Source organism: Tympanuchus pallidicinctus, unplaced genomic scaffold (assembly GCF_026119805.1).
Source record: "Tympanuchus pallidicinctus isolate F22 unplaced genomic scaffold, pur_lepc_1.0 scaffold5, whole genome shotgun sequence".
Taxonomy (NCBI): Eukaryota; Metazoa; Chordata; class Aves; order Galliformes; family Phasianidae; genus Tympanuchus; species Tympanuchus pallidicinctus.
This window is the reverse complement of record NW_026294769.1, coordinates 12198424-12222804: the sequence shown is the minus strand read 5'-3', so window position 1 is coordinate 12222804 and position 24381 is coordinate 12198424. Positions and strand designations below refer to the sequence as shown.

Genomic DNA, 24381 nt, shown 5'->3' with positions numbered 1-24381 from the left:
GGGAAGTCAGAGGAATGAGCTGATTTTTTGTGTTTCTGTAGTACAGGCGGCCAGTGGTATGCACAGACATGGTCATACTCGCTAGTGGAAGGAAGTTTGATCAAGGGAAATTTACACAATGAAAATATGTGTGCAAGCTCAGTCACAAGACCTGGTGAATTAAGCATAGTTCATTCAGCAAAGGCAAAAATGATAGCTGTTTGCCAGTATTTTGCTAAGTAAATTATTCCCAAAAGACAGAAAAGAAAAAAATCCACCTGAATATTTATTGAACAGGAAAACACTACCAAAAGACAGATGACATTCCTGTAAAGAAAAGAATGTCAAACTGAGGGATGCTCACATAGAACAGCAGACAGATTTGGGAACTCATCTGGGCGCGTAAGTATTCTGTGTTCATTTTTTTGTGTGAAATGAAAAAGAGATGGTATGGAAAAACACTTTCTCTCCCACATACAAATGCAAGTGCTGTGTCAGTGCAATAATAGAATTAAATGAAGAAAAATGATTCATAGGGAGGTTTTCAATTGAGCTACATTGCAGAAACCAGCACATTTTTCAGTAGCACAGAGCAATTCATCCTGTTCCAACTCAAGGCAAATATTCTTCCTGAGACAGCAATGAAGGGCTTCAGCTAATGCTGAAGGACCCGATATATTCAGCTAATGTTAAGGCTATTATTGGATTATTTCAGTTCCGTGACAACTGTACCAGATTAGAAATGCTTAAACAAAAGCTTTGCAGCAGTGAAAACAGATTTAACAATCATTTACTATGTTTATTTTCATCTTCAAATGGATTGCTGCTACAGGTTGTCAGCCCCATCAAACAAACAAAAACCCCAAATACCACAAATCTTTATAAATTGTATCATCAGCCACGACAACTAACAAACATCTACTAGTTTGAATGTGGCTGAACAAAGGCATTTACAGCCCTTCAAAATACATGTTCAAAAAGACTATAAAAGTGCAGTTTATGGATGAAGAATCATTGAGACATCAAAATGAAATCTAAGCAAAGACTTTCAAACTAATGAATTAGTTTTTTCTTCCAATCAAATTTGTCCTGTTGATTTTAAATAGTTGCCTGAAGTTATGCACAGGTATAACTGCTAATGAACGCAGACTGATGAAAGCAGATGATAATCTAGGCACCAATCCGCAAGTTATCAGAAGGTGGGGGTAAGGTGCACGAGATGCTCGACATCTTACCTAACACACAGACACTTAACAATCCTGACATGTACTTCTTTTTCACAAAAATACAAATTAGTACCTTCCATTGTGAAATATGATTTTCAAAATCTATGAACCGATGTGTCTGCCATGTACTTCAGCAATGTATACAAGATCACCTAGTCAATTACTAGTTACCCCTCTAGTCTCCCCCCTAAAACATTTCTTTATAGTTGATGAATGCAGCTTGAAGACACTCAAACTTTGGTTGTTCTAACTTGCAGTCTTTCAATCTTTTTATTTTAATTCTTAAAAACAAAGACATAGGCAATAGAAAAAAAAGGAGAGGGTAAGACTGTGCTGAAGGAAAAGAAACAAAGCCAGAAAAGAAACATGAGCACAAAAACATATTCTACTATGCTTGGTATCAGTGGAAACTTTTAAAATAAAATATATGCTTTAAATCATTTTAATTCAGTGTGGAAGAATTTGACCACTAATATTTGAATAGAGAACAAAAAGAAAAAGGATGGTCTTGCCATATTTAGAGGACTAACTTTTTGGTCTGCACATACAATGCGTATATATAACTTAAAAAATCAGATAACAGCACATTAAAAAGAAATCTTACTATGGTATATGATTCCAGTTCATGTAGGGCTCATTTAACCTTTGCTAAAGTCTTATTAAATATTTCCTTCAAAATTTTTCAGGTCATTAGACAAGGATGTTAGCGTACTTCTGAGCCTTTTTAGACCACCCATATTGAAACTGTCAAGAAAGGAACACTGTACTTCAGTGAAGAAAAGGCCTTTAAGTTATGAAGTGACCCAGAAAATAAAGGACTGGGGAATTGTAGAGGTACTGGCCATTATTCCCACACTCCCTGAAAATCACCCAATATGCAGTTAATTGCTAATTAGGAATTTTCTCTCTCTGTTTCTCTTTGTAATTAAGTCAAACGCTTTTCAGTTTGGCTTCTTTAAATTACTTGCATTTAAACTTTCACTGCCTTTTAGAGAAGCTGCTACTAACTAGGAATAGAGGCCACCCTTAGCTAAAGAAAAGTGACCATTAGCCATTCTACAATATTATTATAAGATAAAAATTGTACAGTTGAACTCAGTAGTACGGTTTCTCTTTCACATCCCTCCCACTTCAAACCTCTGATCCACATTACCTCTTGAACAGAACTTGGAAAACTGCTTCTCTGAACTTCCTACAGGTGAACAAATAGAAAATGAAAAAGCATTTCATCAAAGAAAAGTCTTCATAAGTCACAGTGGATGTCATTTTATTTTCTTTTGCAATTGCTTGCCACTGTCCTCAATTTATGAGTGGAATTCTACTTTCACTGGTTAGATAGCACAATTCATAGATAAATTCTTAAGTCCTCGTAAAACAAACAAATGCTTTGGTACACTTCTGCTGCTTCTTCCTTTCTTGTATGCTAGCTGACGGAACACAGACAAGTGGTCTTTCACGAAAGCTGAAAGCAATGATAACTGAAGTCTGTAATTTCTTATTTTGTAAGAAACAAGTACTTTCCTCCTCCACCAAAACTGAAAGAAATCACCTATTAAGCCCCCAGATCCCATTCCACTCTTCCACTTCACAGATCACTGCAATTTGTGCAACTACATGACAATTAAAACACATGAAATGGTATGGAAAACAAATTACTAGAAAAGCCTAAAATCTGGCAATTTGCATGGAAAAAAAACTCAAATGCATAATTATAGTGGTTAAAAGGGAACTTCTCTTAGTATTTCTGCCCTAAATAAAGAACTGTGGAAATCACAAGTAATGTACAGTACATATGTTCTCCATGCCTTCATATTATGCTGCTCTTTATCTTTAGATTCCTGTTATTTTCTTATTCCCAAAATGTGCTCAGTAAGAACTTTTCACACCTAAAAATGTAGGTAATGCCTTCACACTTTATTCATTGCTGCAGTTTGTTTATATAGGACATATCAAAGCAGAGCAGGACAACAAAGTCTTGCTTAAGATAGTGACAAGGCTGAGCAAAGACTTCAAGACTCACAGCTCTCTGATCACCAAACAGCACTGCTGTTTTTATATCTGTATGAGTAGCAAAGGTAAAGAAACAAAATCCTGATGAAGAGAGGTTTTAGAAGCAATAAACACTGAAACATATACAGGAAGGGAGAAGAAGTAGTGTTTTCAGAGCTTGGAACTGCATATTGGTTGACGCCTTGAGGTCACTGTTACTGCCCTTTACTTCAAAGGGAGGATTTCTGGAAATGGAATCCAGCCAAATCGTTGTCTTTTTTTCTTCCCATCACATCGTATGTGTAAAATACTTCTCCGGCATTAGAGAGTCATGTTTACAAAAACTGGGAACATGCTGGGGAGGTAAACTCTCTGAAACACGTATGCCAGTCAGTCGGACATTACTATGGACCTCCACAAATATAGATTCAAATCTTGATTCAGCATTACATTTTCTCAGGTAGTTTCTTGAAGCTAAATGTGCAGTGAAAAAAAAAGGCTTAAGTTATGCTGCACTTGCACTAGTCATGCAGACAATCTCACTTAAGTTTCAGTGTTTTTTCATTACTCTTTAAATTCAAACTGAAAACATCTACCATTGCTTCTACAACAAAATCCAGCACTGCAAACTGAATTCTGTACATAACTGTGTACCTGAATGAGAGAAGTGTGGCCTCCCTTTCTCAAACTCAAAACTAGCACTGCCTAACCATACATACTACTCTACATACATACACTGCCTAACCTAACCATACTACTCTAACTAACAACCCTCTGCTAAATCATGTCCCTGAGCACCACATCCAAATGGTTTTTAAACACATCCAATGATGGTGAGTCAACCACCTCCCTGGGGAGCCTATTCCAGTGCTTATCCACCCTGTCTGTAAAGAAGTTTTTCCTATAACCAACCTAAATTTAGCCTGGCACAATTTGAGGCCATTTCCCCTCGTCTTCTCACCTGTCACCCAGTGAGAAGAGACCAACCCCACTCTCACTGCAATCACCTTTCAGATATTTGAAGAGAGCAGTATGTTTTCCCCTCAGATTCCTTTTCCCCAGAGTGGACATCTCCATTCCTTCAGTCTCTCCTCATAGGGCATATTCTCTGAGCCCTTCATAAGCCTTGCCCTTCTTTGGACCTGCTCCAGCACCTCAACATCCTTTCTGTCAGATGCTGTGAGCAGATGCTATCTTACCAGTCTTTTCAATCTGATGCATAAATCATACAATCATAGAATCACAGAATGGCCTGGGTTGAAAAGGACCACAACGATCATCGCGTTTCAATCCCCCTGCTATGTGCAGGGTCGCCAACCACCAGACCAGGCTGCCCAGAGCCACATCCAGCCTGGCCTTGAATGCCTCCAGAGATGGGGCATCCACAACCTCCTTGGGCAACCTGTTCCAGTGCGTCACCACCCTCTATGTGAAAAATCTCTTCCTAATATATAACCTAAACCTCCCCTGACTTAGTTTAAGTCATTCCCCCTTGTCCTATCACTATCCACTCATGTGAACAGTTGTATCCCCTCCTGTTTATGCACACCCATCAAGTATTAGAAGGCCACAATGAGGTCTGTCCAGAGACTTCTCCAAGCTAAACAAGCCCAGATCCCTCAGCCTTTCCTCACAGGAGAGGTGCTCCAGCCCTATATCCAAAATCATTGCTTTACAAACCATTTTACCTAGTACTAATTAAAAATGTGAAAAAGTTAACATCTCTATCATAACTAATGATTTGTCATCCTATTTCAAAGCCACTGCTAGTGCTACGTAGCTCAGATTACACACATGGATGTATGTATTAGAGAGATGCTTAGCCTATCCATTCCCATGACTGCATTTTCATCCTGGGGATGTCTTCTTTGTCTAGATTTGTGCCTCAGTTGCTCAAATATCAAAAAACAGGAATTAAAGACAAGTGTCTAAGAAAACATACATTTGCTTCCTTTAATTAAATCAATAAAAATATTTTTTTTTATTTTCTCTTCTGGGCCTTTAATATCTTCATCAGAACCCAAGTCCTCCATTAAAGGGTAACACAGAGTCTTCCTACTTTGCTGTATCGTATAAATCTGTATTTCCGATAGACAACTGTAAGACTGACCGTAAGACATGTAGTATTTACATGTCCTTAAAAAACACACACACACACACACAGAAAACCTACTAATCACTATACTCAGAACTTCAACTCAGAGTCATCTGTATTTATGTAATCAAACATTTGACACTGTGAAGCAGAGTCAACAGAACTTGAAACTTCATGACAAAAACTAGAATTCTGCCACGGTAAATGTTACAGAAAATAAGAAATTAGCCATGGTTTGCATTGTTGGAAGACAGAAAATTACTTAAAAACAAGTAAGAAGTCTCAGCTGAATTTTGGACAAACTACCCCTGCAGGCCTGGCTTTATATCAAGCAAATTAAATAATCAGTTAACAGGACATAATAGTCAAACAAAGATCTGAGTAGTTGGTTAAAAACTGCAGGAATCCAAAGCTGAGCAGTAAAAATGTTTTAGCTCAGCTATGTTCATTGTTTTCTGGCAAAACCAAAATAACGTCAAGATCTTTTCCTGAATTTTAGCAATCTTAACACATCAGAAGCCTGTATGACTTCTCAGCAAAGTTTTTCTTTGTTCAGACAAGAATTTTCCAATTTTCTCTGGGAATGTAAAGGGTGTGAAAGCCTTGAGCTCAGTGTGCACTGTGCAATGGTGCCATGTCCCAGAAATATGCTGGAAATTTTGGAGTTCCTTGCACTTCTCTATGTTCAGAGGAAGAGTCATTACAGCCTTCCAGACAAGACTCTAACACTGCTACCAGCAAACCTGGTCTTCTTAAGGCCAAATTTTTTCCAATTGAAAATCTGGAAGCCTCAGGTGGACCCACACATTTGCTCTTTCTTACACCTTTTTGCCTTTTAGGTCTAAACAAAGGCAGCTTGAAAAGTAGTTACTGGTGCCCTATCAGGGTGCAGGCTCCACTCTGATGAGTTAAGATGGCAGTCAGATATTCTGCATGTTAGGTTCCAAGCATACCAATACCAATATGAAAGTCCTACCAGAAGATTGGTAACCTTCAGAGAAATATGTATAGTGAGCAGTTCTGGTAATTTTTTTTTCAGTTTTTTGATGATGTAAAATGAATCAAAACTATGTGGAAAAAAAAAAAAAAAAAGAAAAAAAAGAAAAAAAAAGAAGCAGAAAGTGTGGCAAAATGTGGTGAATATCTAATCTTAGCTATTTGCAACTTCATAAACCACAGAGTCTTTGAATATAACAAATTCCACACAACTTTGAGAGCTATTCACTCAAATTCTTCTAAGAGCTCTCATGGTAAATCTCATAGAAGTTGGCTCAGGTGGCTGACTCAGCTCACATAGGACACCAAGGAAGAGAGACAGAGATGGTCTCTGTGCAGTTAGAATGAAATGGACAGCAAAATGAGAAGAAGCCGGCTCATTCAAAAAAAATTGGGATAAAGAATTGTTTCTGGTTTGTATGTATGCTTTAGTAAAGCACATGTTCCATAAAGACAGCACTGAGAAGTTCCAAACTACCTGTTTTCTACTCTCTTGAAGCCAGACACAGTGAGACTGAAAGAGAGAAATTCACATTTTAAGACTTCTACCCAGAAGTCACTGCATATCATAAAACCAGCAATCTAGTCTAAATTCCATGGCACTCCTAACACATGCATTGTGTGGTTGGAAAAAGCTAGCTTTGCTTTAAAAACAAAACACCCTCACTCAAAACAAACACAAACAAATTTGTTTAAAACTCTACCACTTAAGTAACAGAATGCTAGACCACAGATTAAGAGAACTGAATTTGAACTGGGACAGAAAACCTTAGGAGGTACCCTCAGCAAACCAGTTAAAGTTCCATGTTCTAAGAGGACAGATATTCAGATATTCCCCCCAGGCCTGTTGGTGCCCTATGTCATCACAGTAAAAGAAAGAAGTTTTGAGGAAAGCAAACCTACTGGTGAAGCATATAAAGTATGTTGTAGCAGCTACACATCACTAAACCAACCTCCAGCCATTGTTATTTAAGTAGTTGTTATCGACTTATTTATTTACTTTGTAACAGACACATTAGGCTGAGTTTCACTCTCCATGAAAATGATTTTAACACAAAGCAGATTTGGGCTTTTATTTATTTTATTTTTTGAACCACAAGCCAAAAATCAATGTATTTACTTTAGCAGAAGGTTTCCAAATGGATGAGAAAGGCCTGCAAGTTTTTGTCTTGCTTGCCCTTAGCATTTATGGTCAACTTCTCCCAACTCAAAACCCGAAGTCTGCTCTCTGGCGTAAATCAGAGCAACTCCATTCATTTCAGACAACTTTTCTGGATAGAGAGCATTGTAAGAACAGAATTTGGCCAGTACTGTCCTTTTTGTTTTACCGGCACCATGGGTTTTTCTCTTTTTTGGAAGACTTATCGGTTGACACAAAGCAGATGACTGTGGACAACCTGTTTGATGTGGTAAACAAAAGCAAAGTAACTGCCAAACCAGCCAACACAGCTAGAAAGAAATGAAACATGAACACTGTGGGAACGAGAATCCAAGGAGGATCTTGAACCTTCTCCTGATTTTGGTAGCAAAGTCCAAAAATAACCGAGTATATTGTCTAAAACAGCATAGAAGTATGACTTTAATCTCTAATTAAGACCAAAAGAAGTAATTCCACTGAACTTGATGGTGTTAATCCACAGTAAAAACAGACACTGAAATCTGCAATCACACAGACAGTTTAGAAGCAGCACAATAACATTTTCACAAATTTTATAATCTTTTTACCAGTTTCCTACTGGTAAAGAAAATGTAGTGAATGAGTAGAGAGACTGAAACCCCTTTTGAAGAAACTATTTCTGTAAATACAGTGCTGCAAAACCATACTGCAAACTTTTTTCCTTCCTTGAGAGAGACTCTACTCATGAACCAAAAGAAAGTCAATGGCAAAAGACAGATCTTTCCTGCATGAACAAATTGTATTTACAGTTGTTGAAGGCAATAAATAATTTTATCTATTTTTACATATTTATCTCTATAACACCAGTGACGGAAGCACGAGGGGCACAACAGTATTTCTTTTGAAAGAATCATAAGGCATCATAAAATTTTAAAATTTCATTATAAGTTGTAGTAAGGCCTAAACATATGATGTTCCATTAAAATCCTTTAAATTGACAAAAATATTGCTTCACAGACCGGGCGCTCAAGTTTGAAAACTTAATTCTAATAGGAACACCACAGAAATAAAAATGTCTTTCAACTTAGGGTTAATTCAAACTTTAGAAATGTGCAAAAAATTTGAACGAGTCAATTTCATTTCTGTTTCTTTTTTTTTGTTCCACATTAGCTATCAGATATAGAGACTGCTTCATTTACCTACACTATTTCAATGAAAGTTGAGAGATTCAGTGACACACGGTCAAGAACAAAGACAGGTTTCACTTTTCCTACCACAGTTATGGATTTGGCTAGGCAAAAAGATGAAAAATGTGAAGGACAGAAACAGTTTCCCTGAAAAGTTAATTTATCAGAAAGCCAGTAAGATATACAGAGGAGTCAATGTGGACAGCTGACTAGCTTCCTGTCCCAGCAACTTAGAAAATTTCACTGGGCATAGAACTTTCATCTTTGGGCATAAAAATGCATTCTGTGGTCTTTACAGACCACAGGGCCAATAGGGAAATGTAAATTTCCAATAGGGAAAATAAATTATTTGGTAGAACAACTTCAATATGAAATTAAACTTCAACGTTTACATGAATCTGTAAATGTTTAAATGAAGATTCATTTATTGGATTTAAACTTAGATTATACTTTATTATCAACTTCAAGGAGGATATGGAATAGAAATGGCTATTTTTTCAGAAAAGGAAGATAGTTATTGAAATTATGCTATATTGGTGAAAAAAATATTTCAAAGAACTTATAAAACTCATCTGTCAAGTAATCTTCTAGCTTGCTACTAAACATCAGCTCAAGCATAAATTCATTAGGAACTGTGGAAGACTGCAAAATAAAACTAGTAAGCAAACAGTGAAAAATGTGTTAGTGGAAGCTGCTGTCTTGCACGACTTGCTTAATTACAGCAAGAGAGTCAACAATTTTTTTAGAATTAAAGCAGTTCTTCTTTTAATCCAAATTCACCAGTTTAGCAAATCAACTGCATCTGCTCTATATTGATTGATGCAGATTCTCAGTGACATTAGTAAGTCCTAAAATGGTGCCCCAGACCATGCACAAGGCTTTCCACGCAGAGCAGCTGAATCTCCCAGCTGCACGCAGACTGAAGATGCTTTAAACTCAGCCTCAGAAGCACTGTCATCCTTGTCATCTGTCTGTAAGACCATGTGGCTTTTGGCCTCCAGTTCACTAAACACCCAGCCAATAGGAAGGGATGGAAAAACATGAATACGTTGCCAAATGGAAAAACAAAAAACAAAAAACAAACAAACAAAAAAACAAACAAAAAAACAAACAAAAAAAACAACAGAACAAAAAGAAACCACCAACAAAACAAAACAAAACAACAACAGAAAACAACAAGACATATACAAAAGAAGAAAAAGAAAAAAAGCCATTTTGTGGTATACAATATTCAACTACTATTTGAATTATTTGGAGTCTCATATTTTCATATTGACAGCAACCATTACATTCTAGTTTAAACTCTGTTTGCTTTGTAAGATGGGCAGCATTATAGGAAACGTGGGTTTTTAAGGCTCTAAGTTTCCACTTGGTGCTAATCAAGAGGGACCCCAAAGAACTTCCCAAATGCTACGATCAACACAGGAAACACTCATCATGGAGCATGCTTTTCTTTTGCAAATTGCACCCTGAGCCATTGGAAGACAAATGTGTCCACCTTTAGTTACCTGTAGCAAATGTATCTTCATGTGAACTACTCAGCTAGATTCTCTTTATAATTAAAAGAGAGAAATAGCCAGCTTCAAAGCATTATTCCTCTTAGATGAAATTTTAGACACGAAGAATACATTAGATAACTGAAGGCCTACAAGAGCTTGCTACGCTCCACAGACATCAAAGGAGGCAAGCTGATCAGACATCTTACTTAGACAAAATTAATTCCAGCCCTCTCGTGTGGTATTCAGACGTGCTGGGGGATTTGCAGCTCCCATTTTTTCTAAGCATGCATAGTCCAAGCAAACAACAGTGTTATAGGCAGTGATACTAGCTCTGACAGAGTTCACTGTTGCAGACTGCTCCTCAAGTAGTCATTACTGTCTCTTCTTTGTTAATTACAGAAGATCAGATACATTCACTAGTACAGAAAAGGAAAATATTTATGCTGGAATGTCTTTTGCAAAGGGAAGAAATCAATTAACAGTAACATAACATAAACAGAGCAAGTAACTGTATTAATGTGACTATATACCTGTACAATCTCCCATTATGTCCATATATTGAACACCAAATCTATCAAAGAGTACCTCGTGTACTTTGGGTCCATTTACTTAGGGCAAATGGTGTCAAAGAACCATCTTTACCTACATACCAAAGAGTATGTAGGTAAATCAAGTCATATACAAATTTATGTGGCTTTTTTTAAACTTCAAATGTTCTCTCTCTCTTTTTTTTTTTTTTTTTGATTAATCAAAACAGAAAGAAAACGCTGGGAATCTGGCAGATTAATAAAGTGCAATAAACATAATGAAAAGTAACAGGAATAAAGGAAGGCCTGCCCCTTAGCTCAGGCACCTACCTCTCACTGAGATCTTCCACGCGCTGTCCATGACCTAGCATGAAGCTGGGGTTTGACTGACTGCATGGACTTGCGGGTGCTGATAAAGTGCTTTTCACGTTCTGTACCGAGTGCCTGCGGCTCCGCCGGCGCTCCAGGCCCCTTCGCTCACTGCCACCCAGACTGGCCCTTCTTCTGTCCTTGCGTCCACTGGGAGGGGGGTCAGCGGTCTCATCACCATCCTCATGCCTCAGGGTCATCTGAGGAGGAAAGAGAGGCAAGGTTTCTGACGTGTTTCCTATAGGGTTTCACACCTAGGCTTTAAGAATTTACTGATCTCAACAAGATAGATTCCTATTAGAGTCATCTTTTTTACAGATACCCCTCTAATTTGCTATCTAATTTGCTATCTAATTTGCTAATACGCAACTGTGGCAGCTCAAGTGATAGAACTCTACATTGACACCTTGAACACTGTGGGACTTGAAACAACAGATCTGTTTATGTTAGATTTGGGCTTTTTTTTTTGTTTTTTAGGACTTAATTTACAAGCAATCCAAGCAGTGCTAGACATCTAGCTCTCTTTATTTCCTCCTAAAATACATAGGTAAATTCTTGTCTATGCTGAAATCAATTGAAAAAACTCCTATACACTGGCTGATTAAACATTTCCTGCTGTTCAGACATGCAACTAGAAATGACTGAGTGAAAGATAGCCTACTGCTTCAGAAAGTATTTTAGAAAAGCATCATCATTTATTCTCAGCCAAGAAAGAGATCAGCTGATGCATATATAATTGCCTTCTTAAAGATCTCAATTTTTACAGATCTCCCTGAAAGTAAACAAAAGAAAAAGAAAAAAAAAAAAAAAAAGCAAACACTAACAAAACAAACCTGTTTCTGTGAACTCATACCAGAATGGATTAAAAGAAAAAAACAGAGACCACACATTTTTCAGCTGAACTTCCCAATTTTTACATAATTACTTTCATATATGCCATTCAGTGGAAAACTCAGCATTTCCTGCCAGTTCAGAAGCACTGTAAATCCAGAGGAACGTATGCATATTTCAGGAAAGAACAATGCTGAAAATAGCATGGCGACAGTGACATTTGACAGAAAAATCTGACCTACATTGTGAGTTCATCAGCTGGAAACAGTAGAGGAGCAGTATGTGGACGTAACTGTATTGGGCTTATGTGGCAAGGCTTTCACAATGGTGGGGCAGCAGAGATGAGCAAAGCCCAGCACTGCACCCAAGGACATCAGACTCAGCTCCAGCAGCTCCTAAGGGGTTCCACCACTGCCAGAGTTGGGCTATGAGCAATGCTGGGTGCACTTTGGGAAAGCAGATTTAAGAAAGGGAAACACTGCTGCACAACAGCAGCTGGGAGTGAAGAGTGAGAAGCTGAGTGAAGCATCTCTCCAGGAACCAAGGTCAGAGCAGAAGAAGAGCCAGCACAGAGCAGAAGCTCCCTGAAGCCCAGAGACCTGATTTCTTCTTGCAGTCTGGTCTATGTAGAAAGTAGCTCTGCTAAAATTAGTTTAGTGACGGGGTGAAGAATGAAAGAAAAAAATGGAGAATGAAAGCTACCAAATTCTTTGCTGGACACAGATGAAGATAAAGCCATTTCATTTCGTAACACTATAACATTAATTCGCATTTACATTATTTTATATATAATTTTATATACAATTACTGATTTCTGCCTGAGCCTCCCCACTGCCAATACTTCCTGAAGTCTGAAAATTAGGGCTAATAATTAAGAAACTGGATATCCTACCCTTGCATATGACTACTTCGGTGGTTATTTTATGTCTAGGTGGTGAATATGAAGTCATTTATTACTCCATTTCTGCAAACTGTATAGGACCTAGTCCAGTGTAAACTCGTAAACAAGGACATGCTGGGTATTCAGCTGCAGAACAAGTGGCACTGAGCTCAGATTAACTTTTTTCATGAGTTGAATACTTCTGCATATTTCAAGAATTTCTACTTTTAATTGCAGGCAGAACTGCCTCTAAAGAGGCTAGCAAATGTGCTGGTTTGCCTTGGAGCATGCCCCAGCACTAGTATGAAATGCAATTGCATGAGCTGAGCAGCCATGTACTTTTATCAGGTCACATATACAATGTGTATAACACTTCCAGCAACCAGATGTTTTTCTTCTAAAATAGATAACCAAATTTCACCTAGGTTACACTTCCCCCTCCTTTCAGCTTTGAAGTTTGCACACGCTGTAAGATGTATAAAACAGGGCATGTTATGTTACCTCATAAATGTTAAATTGTTCAACTAAGTCCAAGTCTGTTCCTTTCTTGTTCAAGTGCCTCTGCGAAATCGCTTCGATGCCCAGCTCTTCGAGACAGTCCACCACATCGTAGAAAGAGTCTTGATCTGGCAACCCCGACAGCGTCTAAGAATCAAAGGGAAAACATTTAGATCTGCTTGTTTTGAAAAGAATTAAACAAAGGTTTTTAAAAGCAGTTGACAAGTGGTGCTATGTATGATTTCAATAAAACCAAACCATGATGTGGGATTAGAGACACTGCTAAAAAATGTAGAACAAGTGGCACAGCTTTTAACAAACAACTCTGTGCACTGTGTAGAAAAATGAATAACTGGAAAAACAAATCAATGTTGTTATTTCATACAAAAAAATATGGAAAATGTAGGTCTTTAAAATACACAGTTGGATTCTTCCTGGCTTCATTCGAGCACAAATTTGAAGAACCGAGAATGTTCAAGCATCAAACACAGGGATAAAAGCAAAGAGAGAAAAAAAATTGGTTTAGCTAAAACCAGTGAAGCTGATTTCCTACTGATTCCTGTAACTTTGGCCTTAGGAAGAAAAACTTGAATGCACAGCTGTGTGATGTCAGGACAGCAGGAAACATCCTGCACCATGCGCCGAGCTGTCCTCAACACCTGCAGCAGAGATCATTCCCCTAAATCCACAAATTGTTTTATATTACAGAGGTATCGACTTCTTTCTTCCCTTTCAACTTCAGAAGTATTAACCAAAAGCATGCTGACTTCTTAACTCCAATATGTTTAAAGTTTTACAAATTCCTGATTATGGAGTAAATTGAAACCAGTGACACTGGAGCATTAGCGCACTAGAAAACAAAGAAAGCCAATAATAATAGTGATTGAAAACAAACTTTTTGAACTCAGATCTTTATATATGGCACCTGCCCTATGTTCAAGAGAGAAAGCACTTCTACCACAGTTGTTTCTCATTTGGTGAATTCAGAAAACTAAGAAGAAATGGAAGGTGGTTTTCTGTAGCATACTATGTATTTTATGTATGCCACTGAAGTACAGGGATTGAATCAAGCCACTCAACACTGTACTCTGGAGTGATGCATGGGAAGAGAACCTGGGTGTCAGACAACGGTGTTCAGAACACAAGTGAACTTCATCCATCACAGTCCTGCAGACAACAAAGTCAATAGAAAACTTAGCTATTTTGGTTTACTATTGTTTTCTGCTCAGCTTGTGCTCATTTGTATCTGCTCTTTATGTGTGACACAGAAGAATGAGTCTCACTTGACATGAGCAGGAACTGCCGAATATTGTGTGGCCTATGTGCAGAATGGCACCTGCTATATTGCAAGAATCAGTCTATTCAGAGCCATTTCTGCAAAATAAGGGAGAGACACACTGGAACCAACACAGCTATTCTGGAGTAGTGCTATAAAGAGATACCCATGCTGCGATAGCTTCTGCTCTCCTAACCATATTATTAGCTACATAACTTACGCAGAAGAGAGGAAAAAAAAGGAGAAAGGAAGAGACCAGGGGAAAGAAAAAAAGTACTCTCCTGAAAGAATTTCATTTTCTCCTGAACGGAACGGCATGAACTGTGCTGTGACAGTACTGTTTTTATGGATTGTCAAACTGCTATGCTGACCATATTTCAAGCATAGTATGTTGTGATCTCCTACGTCTAAAAGAGCAGACAGACCTACTGCTTATATACTCATTAGAACACTGAGGAGTTTGAATACATGACTGCTTAATACTGGCTTATGATCTTAAAAGAGTGGGTTATCATTTTCTTGGTGGCTATATAAAGAAGACAAGCAGCAGTACAATCAGAAGAGCAGAGGTCTTAAATTGGGCAGATCTTTCTTTTTGCTGTTTCCCAAGCACCATGTTAAGTTTTTCAGTAGTTGTATCCCAGATATTTCCTTCTGCCCTGAAGACAGAACCTCAAAAAAACTAAAATCCTACCAGAGAATTCAAATCTAGCCCCTTGGAGAAGCGTATTTAAAACATACTCTTTAGTGTGCTTGCAGAATTTTGTTGTTACTGCTAGCTTAGAGGAAAACAGAGATTTGAAATCTCTCTAGAATCCTGGTCTACCAAAGAAGAACAAATATGAATATCAGGAATCATTCCTATGCCTCTACCCATTTCCAGTTCAAGGAAAAATCTTTGAATTAAGATTTAATTTGTTTGCAGTGGTCTTGTGCAAGTTGCTCACAAGTCCTTATGGGAATACTTGCACAACTTTGAGTTCTTCTCTTTCAAGCATCTGCTTTTTGTAATGATTAAGTAAATAAAAACCAAAACCCTACCCCTGAGAGTTTTGAGTTTGATATTTCTTCTTAACCACATTTATACTGAAGTGAAAACAACACATTTTGCCCACCACTAACTGTAACAGTCCTAATAGAAAGGGAAGAAACTGATTAAGTTGTGTAGGTAGTAAAAAAGGATTACAAGACAAATATCTTCCAAGATGATAAATCCTATCAGACAACATACAAAACTGGTAGTAGTAAAATAATCTTACATTTGCATGACCTCAGTTATGTTTCTTAACAAAGACAGAGATTAGAGATAACCTATTCCTAGCTTCAGACAGAAAGGCTCTCTTCATGATTTTTAGTTGATACTAGGCAGCAAAGTTAATTAGTATGTTTTGTCATTTATGAAACAGTCACAGTATAAAGCAGTGATGCAGACAGAATACAGACATCAGAAAGTCCAGATAAATGTGTTTGGTGCAAGCTTTGCATGGAAGTCCAAGTAACATAAAAGTACTGCTCTGGTTACTAAACATCCAACAGACTGGGTTTCAGTAGAGCACCCACATACTATATAGAGAGATATTATCTAAATCTTACATGCTATGGTGAAAAGCACAGTAAATCTACATAATAAATAAACATTTAAGGGCATTAGCCAAGTTTTCAGTTGCTTTGGGATAAGAAGCATCTATCTTGCATTTGTTTTCCAAAGAACCACAACTTCTAAAACATACGCTGCGGCCAATGTTGGACACAGGATGTAAGAATATCAGTGTTCCAGTGTGGCAGCTATGATGTCCTTAAGGCAGATCACTGAAAAAATGTGCTAGCTGCTGTGTTCACACCACGCTGGCCCGTGACAGTACTTCTTTAGCTGCAGCTGCTGGACCACTGGTCCAGCACACACTAAGCTCCCAGTGGTTACACTGGACTGGAAGCTGGTATTTAAATTCCAGTCTTGCAATGCATTTGTTAAAAAAAAATTCAGTGCTTAACCTGATTATACTAGAACATATTAATTTTTACATAGCGAGTAATATGGAATTTTATTTACCATTTTAAAAAAAGGCATTGTCTATTATGAGAGAACAAACTTAATATTAAATAAAGTTAAAAGAAATATTAACAGTAATTTAACGACTCCATAATTACTGGTGTAATCACAGTAACAAAAAGGTTTTGTAGCAGATTTTGAAAAGAACACAAAGTATGGAAGTAAATAGAAAAGTCAATTGAATTCAACACAATTCTCTTTCTACATTTAGTGAGTAGGGGTTTTATAAATGTATGTATGTGCATGCGTATCTAGAAATAAATCTAAAGGGATTCTATCTGAGCTCAGTAAAAGGTCTAATAAGTTGTCTCTTCGGAAACAACCAATAAAAATGAAAGCACGGATTAGACAAAGATCTAAAGACATATGGAAGATGACAAAAGTTATACAGGAGCTATACAGAACCTGAAGTGTATGTACTGGGATCAATTTCATTTTAGAAATTTATTAATGTCTAAATCTTCCATAATTAGGAGAAATTCATTGAAATGTGAACATAAGTAAATTGATTATGCATCAACAAACTGAGAGGAAAGATGAAAGGACTGAAGCAGTTCTTCTGTCAGTTTCTGAGCAGGAAGGAAAGCAGTCTGTAAATGTATATACATGGAAAAAGAAAAAGGTGCAGAAGTATGCTTCCTTAAGACAGACTCCCCAAGAGGTTTCTGCATGCACCAAAAACTTTTTCAGTTCCTCTCCTAGAGAAGATGAAAGCATCTGAACCTTCTTTGTATTCTATGAAGGGAAAAAAACTACAACTGTGTCATCTTGCTTGCTGTTTTCTCTATAATCATGGAAAAAAATCCCATTAAAAACATCATAAAGCTGTCCATAGGCCAGATCATAATTATAAGTGTGGCATTGTGGGATTCCTCTGTTCCTTGATCTTCATAACTCCTTTGACTGTGAGATGCTTTTTCTTTTTGTTTGCTTTTAAAGAACTACCTCCTCCTAAAAATAGCTTTAAATGTAAAATTCAGACAAAAGAATCAACTATACCATGTGTAGAAAATAATTGTTGAAGTTAGATGCTAGGTAGTAACACAAACAAAAAAAAAACAAAGCGAGAAAGAGAGGAAATTATCTCAGTAAGAGGAATCAGTATACAACATAATGAGGCATAGAACAGAAACATTAAAATGAGTTGCCTCAGCTTTAACAGCAGCTAAAGACATAAGCATAACAAGCAGGTGAGACCTTTCAGAAAAATCAATTCAGCAAGATGCTCTTTTACAGTCTAAGAGGATCTTTACTGCTGTGTAAGCAGCTGCAAGAGTAGCTGTAAGTAAAAAGACAGAGATGTCATCATGTCAGGCCTTCTCAGGTACCTTGAATGGACAACACCAAACATTAAGAAACCGTTTTAATTAAAAAAACCCCAAACCATAAAATGACCTATGTCTCCAACCATGCAGCCATGAACACAGAAAGTTGGTATCTTGTTCTATGATTTCCACTAGCAAACTCTGGATTTTTACATGAATATAACAAAAAAATAATAATATTCTGTAGCTCTCCAGCTTATTAAGTATAATTACAGAAACAAAATTACCTTAATTCTCTAGTACTATGCAAACTTCTTGTGTTCTTTGAAAGATCTATTTGTGATTTTAGTTTAGGTTTGTTTAGAATTTTAGGACTAGACACTAATTTTTTAAGGCACTGACAGTAATAATTCTCTAGCTTTTATGGACATTCCTACCTCCTCACAGTTCAGAAGTTTGATTTTACTGCGAAGCTACTATAAGGGGCACCAGAAAACATAAAGAAAGAAGAAAAAAAAAAACAAAGCATGTTTATACTTCCTTTTTTAAAGTGGAAACACTCTTACAAGCTCTCTTACACTTGTTTCATTTACCATATTTGGTTCACAGAAAAGAAATAATTTAAATGACCTGGAACTGGAAAATTGTGCACAACGCAAGCCTTTGTGAACATGTGATCTTTTCATAAAGTTCTTGCTTTCATTATTTCCCAGGTAATTTGTTGAGCTAGTTTGTTGGATTCTGTTTTGCACTGTAGTGCCAGCTCTGGGAGAAGAATCAAGTCATAATGATTCATAAGAATCTTGTTTATGCACAGCAACTAGGAAAACAGCAATTCCACTCCTAGCTGCAGCCTCAATAGGTCTGCAACACAAGTAATATGACTGTATTGATTATAGCTGATCCTACAACTTCTCTGGGACAGGTCTTCAATGTATATTCTCATAGACCAGCAATATGCAACAGAAAATACTAATATTATTACTAAGAGTTACAGTTAGGAAGGAAACAAACCTTGTTAACCAAAGTCATTGCATAAACCAGTAGTTCAGTATCAACCCCATCTTTCTCCTCCAGAATCTCCATGATGTTCGCCCAAGGCTTGGCTCCTACATGTAAAGCAGAAAACATTGGTAAGGGTGATCAAAATAGAAAGCTGTGGCAGCAACATTTAGCCAAGAGGCAGCACAGGTTGGAAAGATGTGTCAAAATGGAAGATCAACTGGATGACGTTATCTCCTGCTTTTTCTACTGTCTTCTCTAATTCATGGAGAACTGAATACAATCAATGACAGCTGTGGTGCATCTTAAGGCAGACTCCTCTAAAATCTTATGTGGACTTTTCCCAGAGGTACCAATATATCTTTCTTGACGATGAAAGAAGTTTTGTTAGCTCACTCAATTGAAGTGAACTTCTAAAAATTGTGTGGAAGGAATTCCACTACACCTATCATAAGTTCCCATAGGCTTAGATAAGTCTTACACAAAAATTTATATGCTACTCTTTCAGTAAGTTCGTTGCTTACATTCTTAGTGGTATTACTGCGTTATACTGCATTAAGATAAGTCCTGTTAATAAAACAGTGTGGCAGAGAAAGACAAAAACTCAAGTGGCTTTACTAAGTTACTGTATCAAATAAGTCAGGCAGTAAATGCCAAGCAAATTAAAGTCCAGTGTGGAAAGTACCTTGTAAACAATTCTATTTTATTTGGCTAAAAGGCAGATAGCAAAATTTACTAAAGAAAAAAACATAGTCATTTTATCTAGTAAATAATGAAAGATCACAAACAAGTTCTTTTGTTTGGAGGGAAGTTAAAAGTTAGGAGGAGAATTCAGAAAATTAGCTCTAACTCAGTGATGCTCTATTAGCTACACAAGCAGAACTGCAACAGTCTTTGAGTACAGAGAGAAATGCAGAGTATTCTAACAGATCACATCCCCCTAAAATTATAATGACAATAGCTTGAGCACAAGCAGACAGTGAAAAGGAATTGTTTCATCCAAAAACCTGATTGATCAGTGAAGTAGAGGTTAAACCACAGAATCACAGAATCACCCGGGTTGGAAGGGACCTCAAGGATCATGTAGTTCCAACCCCCCTGCCTAGCAGGGCCACCAAACGTACACGTTCAGATCAGGTTGCCCAGGACCCCGTCCAACCTGGCCTTGAACACGTCCAAGGACGGGGCATCCACAACCTCCCTGGGCAGCCCGTTCCAGGGCCTAACCACTCTCCTTGTAAAGAACTTCCCCCTAACATCCAACCTAAATCTTCCCTCCCTCAACTTGGATCCATTTCCCCTAGTCCTGCTGTTGTCAGCCCTTCTGAAGAGTTTACTCCCCTCCTGGGTGTAGGTTCCCTTCAGGTATTGATAGGCTGCAATGAGGTCGCCCCGCAGCCTTCTCTTCTCCAGGCTGAACAAGCCCAACTCCCTCAGCCTGTCCTCATAGGGGAGGTGCTCCAGCCCCCTGATCATCTTAGTCGCCCTCCTCTGGACCCTTTCCAAAATCTCTATGCCTTTCTTGTACTGAGGGCTCCACACCTGGACACAGTTCTCCAGATGGGGCCTCACAAGAGCCGAGTAGAGAGGGACAATTACCTCCCTCTCCCTGCTGACCACCCCTCTCCTGATGGAGCCCAGGATCCCATTTGCCTTCTGAGCTGCCAGAGCGCACTGCTGGCTCATGTTCAGTCTCTCGTCCATCAGGACCCCCAGCTCCTTCTCTGCCGAGCTGCTCTCAAGGACCACTCCTCCCAGCCTGTACGGGTGCCTGGGGTTCTTCCGGCCCAAATGCAAAACCTTGCACTTTGCCGTGTTGAACCTCATTAGGTTCACCCGAGCCCAGCCCTCCAGCCTGTCGAGGTCCCTCTGAATGGCATCCCTTCCTTCCACCGTATCAACCGCACCACTCAGCTTGGTGTCGTCAGCAAACTTGCTGAGGGTGCACTCAATTCCCTCATCGATGTCATTAATAAAGATGTTAAAGAGCACCGGTCCCAAGACAGACCCTTGGGGGACACCACTTGTTACCGGCCTCCACCTGGACATAGAGCCATTGACCACCACCCTCTGTCTGCGGCCTTTCAACCAATTGCTTATCCATCGGGTCGTCCACCCATCAAATCCACTTCCCTCCAATTTGGAGATGAGGATGTGGTGGGGGACCATGTCAAAGGCCTTGCTCAGGTCCAGGTAAATGACATCGGTCGCCTTCCCTTCGTCCACCAATGCCGTCACGCCATCATAGAAGGCCACAAGATTAGTCAGGCATGACCTTCCTTTGGTGAAGCCGTGCTGGCTGTCTCGGATCACATGCTCATTCTTTATGTGATCGAGCATGTTGTCCAGGAGGATCTGTTCCATCATCTTCCCAGGCACGGAGATGAGACTCACCGGCCTGTAACTCCCTGGGTCCTCCCTGCTCCCCTTCTTGTATATGGGAGTGACGTGACCCTTCCTCCACTGCGCTGCTCTCACAGTAATCGTAGCCAACACTTATTTATGCTGGTGTTGTGCATGCACACTGATATGTCCTTCTGTACAGACATCAAATCTCTACTAACCAAACATCTCCACTTCCAAAGCAATGGCAGAGCGCTGCGTAAAAAACTGTCAGTTAATGAACACAAAGATAATATTTCGCCTCTTTTCTTTTTCCCACTCTTTTCAGACGTTCTCTGATCTTCATTACTGAATAACAAAACAGAGCTTCTTTATCTGAAGCAAAATCAGAGGGGGAATTCACTCTCATCTCTCAGAAAGTATTTATGTGCATTACTGTACTAATTCCCATATACTTCTGTAATGAGAATAATACTAGACATCTCTTTACCAGATTCTCTATATTACCAGACATTTTGTGCTGCACACGTTCAAAAGACATGTGGAACAAATTCACTCAGCTCACAAATGATATATGATCAGCAGGAATGATATCCTTACTACAAAAATGTCTTCCTGTGGTTTCTAGTGAAAAATAAAAATGGAAGAAAATAAGAAAGAGAAACAAAGTGGCAACACTATCCAAGTCTGATCTTTAGCAATGTTATTTGGACAAAAATCAGTTGCCAACAATATGAAAAATTAATTACTTAATCCACACTGAATTATTCAGTGAGAGTTCTTCCAGGGAAAGCAGACAAACAGTTGTTTGGCAGACAAATTTTATTCATAGTAAAATCAATCCTATTTGTTTTCTAAAGACAGCATCCTGACATTTGAGCTTTTTACCTGTGTGGCTGTATACTTCTCCATTATCGTAACAGAGAACTTACTTGCCTTGCTGCTTCCACGCAAGGATGACAATGTTTTTTTCTATCCATGCTGCTTTTCTATTTCTGACCACGATATAAAAAAAATTACTAGTAAGGAAGTCCAGTATCAGTTCATCCATCCTTTGAATTCTTTAGTCGTAACAGTGTTACTAACCTTAACCTCTAGCCTTATATTTGAAATCTTTTTGAACTGAAATTCAATTTATTTGCCAGCTGATATCAACAACAGGCTGTACAATGACTGACAGAACTACTCCAATTGGTATCAGATTAAATATAAGGCTCTCCATCAATATGGGGATGAGGCAGTTCTGGTCTGAAAGCCTAACTACAAACTTACTGCACCACTACACTTGGGATAATTCTTCCTTGCTTCTTCACTAATAGAGAGTCCATAGTTTCCAACCTATGATCCTGATAACATGAGATACGGGCAGATCTACAGCAAGCATCTTCTTTCATCCACTCACAGCCTGAAGTTTGGATTTCCACATATGTAGTTCCTGGAGAGTCAATACTTCAACATGCGACTGTAGCCTGGAGTACACATGAAAAAAATTAACTTCCAAGACAGTGTATTTTTTTGTGATAAGATAGTTCACTGAAAAAAAATCTGTTCACCTTCACAGACAGGCCATGTAAAAAATGCCTTGGAAAATCATGCAATAAAAAAATTGATGATTTTTCTAAGGTCACATGTTGCTATACTAAAACAACGACGCTCATACAAGACAAGTGAAAAACATGATGTGTTAATTTAGAAGGAGATTTGTAAAATATATTAATGATTATAGATTGAGAGGACCTTTTGAGGAAAGAAGCACAGGGCTAAAAGCTACAACTTGACGTTATTCGTATAAAGATCAGAATATAACAAATTATAGAAAACTCTTGGTGAACTAATGTTGACTACTCCTGATAACCTTCTTCCTCTCTTCCACTTGCTTGGAGATGACATCCAGAATAAACTGTTCCATCACCTTTCCAGGGACAGAGGTGAGACCGACCGGCCTGTAGTTTCCCAGCTCCTCCTTCTTGCCCTTTTTTGAAGACTGGATTGTCATAACTCTTCTCCAGTCGTAAAGCATGTCTCCCATTCTCCATAACCTTTCAAGGGTAATAGACAGTAGCTTGGCAATCACTTCTGCCAGCTCCTTCAGCACTTGCAGGTGCATTGGGTAAGGGCCCATGGATTTGTGTGTGCTGAATTGGCCTACATGTTCTCTGATCCGATCCCTGATAAAGGGGAAGTCTCTCCTTCCCCAGACTCACCCTTTCTTATCTCCAGGGTCTGTGATTCATAAGGAGTAGTATGAGCAGTAAAGACCAAAACAAAGAAGGCATTCTGTTGACTCTGCCTTCTCAGTGTCCTCCATTATCAGGAAACCCACCTCACTCAGCAGCAAGCCCATGTTTTCCTTAGTTTTCCTCTTACTGCTGACATACTTAAAAATATATATAGTTCTAGTTAAAAAAAACAATCAAACAGTGAATGCATGTAATATTATATGTTATTAAGTTTATTTTTTAAAAAAGAAACAGAATTTTTGTATGCCAATTGTCAAAAAGCACTTATTTTACAGCCTTTTACTTTACCACTTGATAGTGGTAGTAGGCAGACAGTTTCATTAGATAATTTTAGAGGTCTATTCCAATCTTAATGATTCTGTGATTCTATGATTTGATGTTGATATAAAAGCATGATAGTGTAGCATCCAAGCTCTTCTTATGAGAGCAGATTGTGATTTTCACATAAGGTTACAACTTCCAGACAGGACTTGTGCTATAACTGATAGAAGAGATGAAACAGGCTCACTAAAGTAAAACAGTAAAGCTTGAGTTTTGTATGTATTCTCCTGCCTTCTACTGGGTAAAATGAAAATTGCTCGACCATGTTTTACAATTTTCTCACTGGCATATGCTATTATTGTGGCTACTCTGTCAGGAAGACTACAGTCTCAACCACAACGCTACCATCAACATGATGCATTCTGAACATTCAGAGATGGTCCATCAACACATGGATAACAGCGGGGTTGCAAATAGTAAACATATATTAAATGAACAAAGTATATTGAACAAAGCTGTCCATTGTTTTAAATCTCAGTCTAAGTTTCAGCTTGAAATATTTTTTCATTTGAATTGACCCCCCCCCCCTCACCAAAAAAAAAAAAAAAAAAAAAGGATTAGCTTAATGCCGTCATTTATGCCTTTCACAAAATTCTGACATTACTGCTACACAGGATGTAAATGATGTATAACACACAGAAAACCTCACATCAGGCAGGAACCATATAGGAGGACTACCAACATACTGTCT

The 24381-nt window shown here is 38.3% G+C and overlaps 1 protein-coding gene across 11 annotated transcripts in view; it reads right to left on the bottom strand.

Annotated features, from left to right (window-relative positions):
* Nucleotides 1-24381, bottom strand: part of FHOD3 (formin homology 2 domain containing 3) — a 360936-nt gene that overhangs the window by 93820 nt on the left and 242735 nt on the right. For 10 of the 11 annotated variants that reach the window (XM_052704371.1, XM_052704366.1, XM_052704363.1 and 7 more), the window contains exons 8-10: nt 18799-18893; nt 13197-13340; nt 10946-11184 (exon numbers count right to left, since the gene is read on the bottom strand). In XM_052704371.1, the coding sequence (XP_052560331.1) occupies nt 10946-11184; nt 13197-13340; nt 18799-18893 (478 nt within the window). Of the gene's footprint in view, nt 1-9503; nt 9595-10945; nt 11185-13196; nt 13341-18798; nt 18894-24381 lie in introns of all 11 variants that reach the window. The other variant, XM_052704373.1, reaches the window with a different exon arrangement.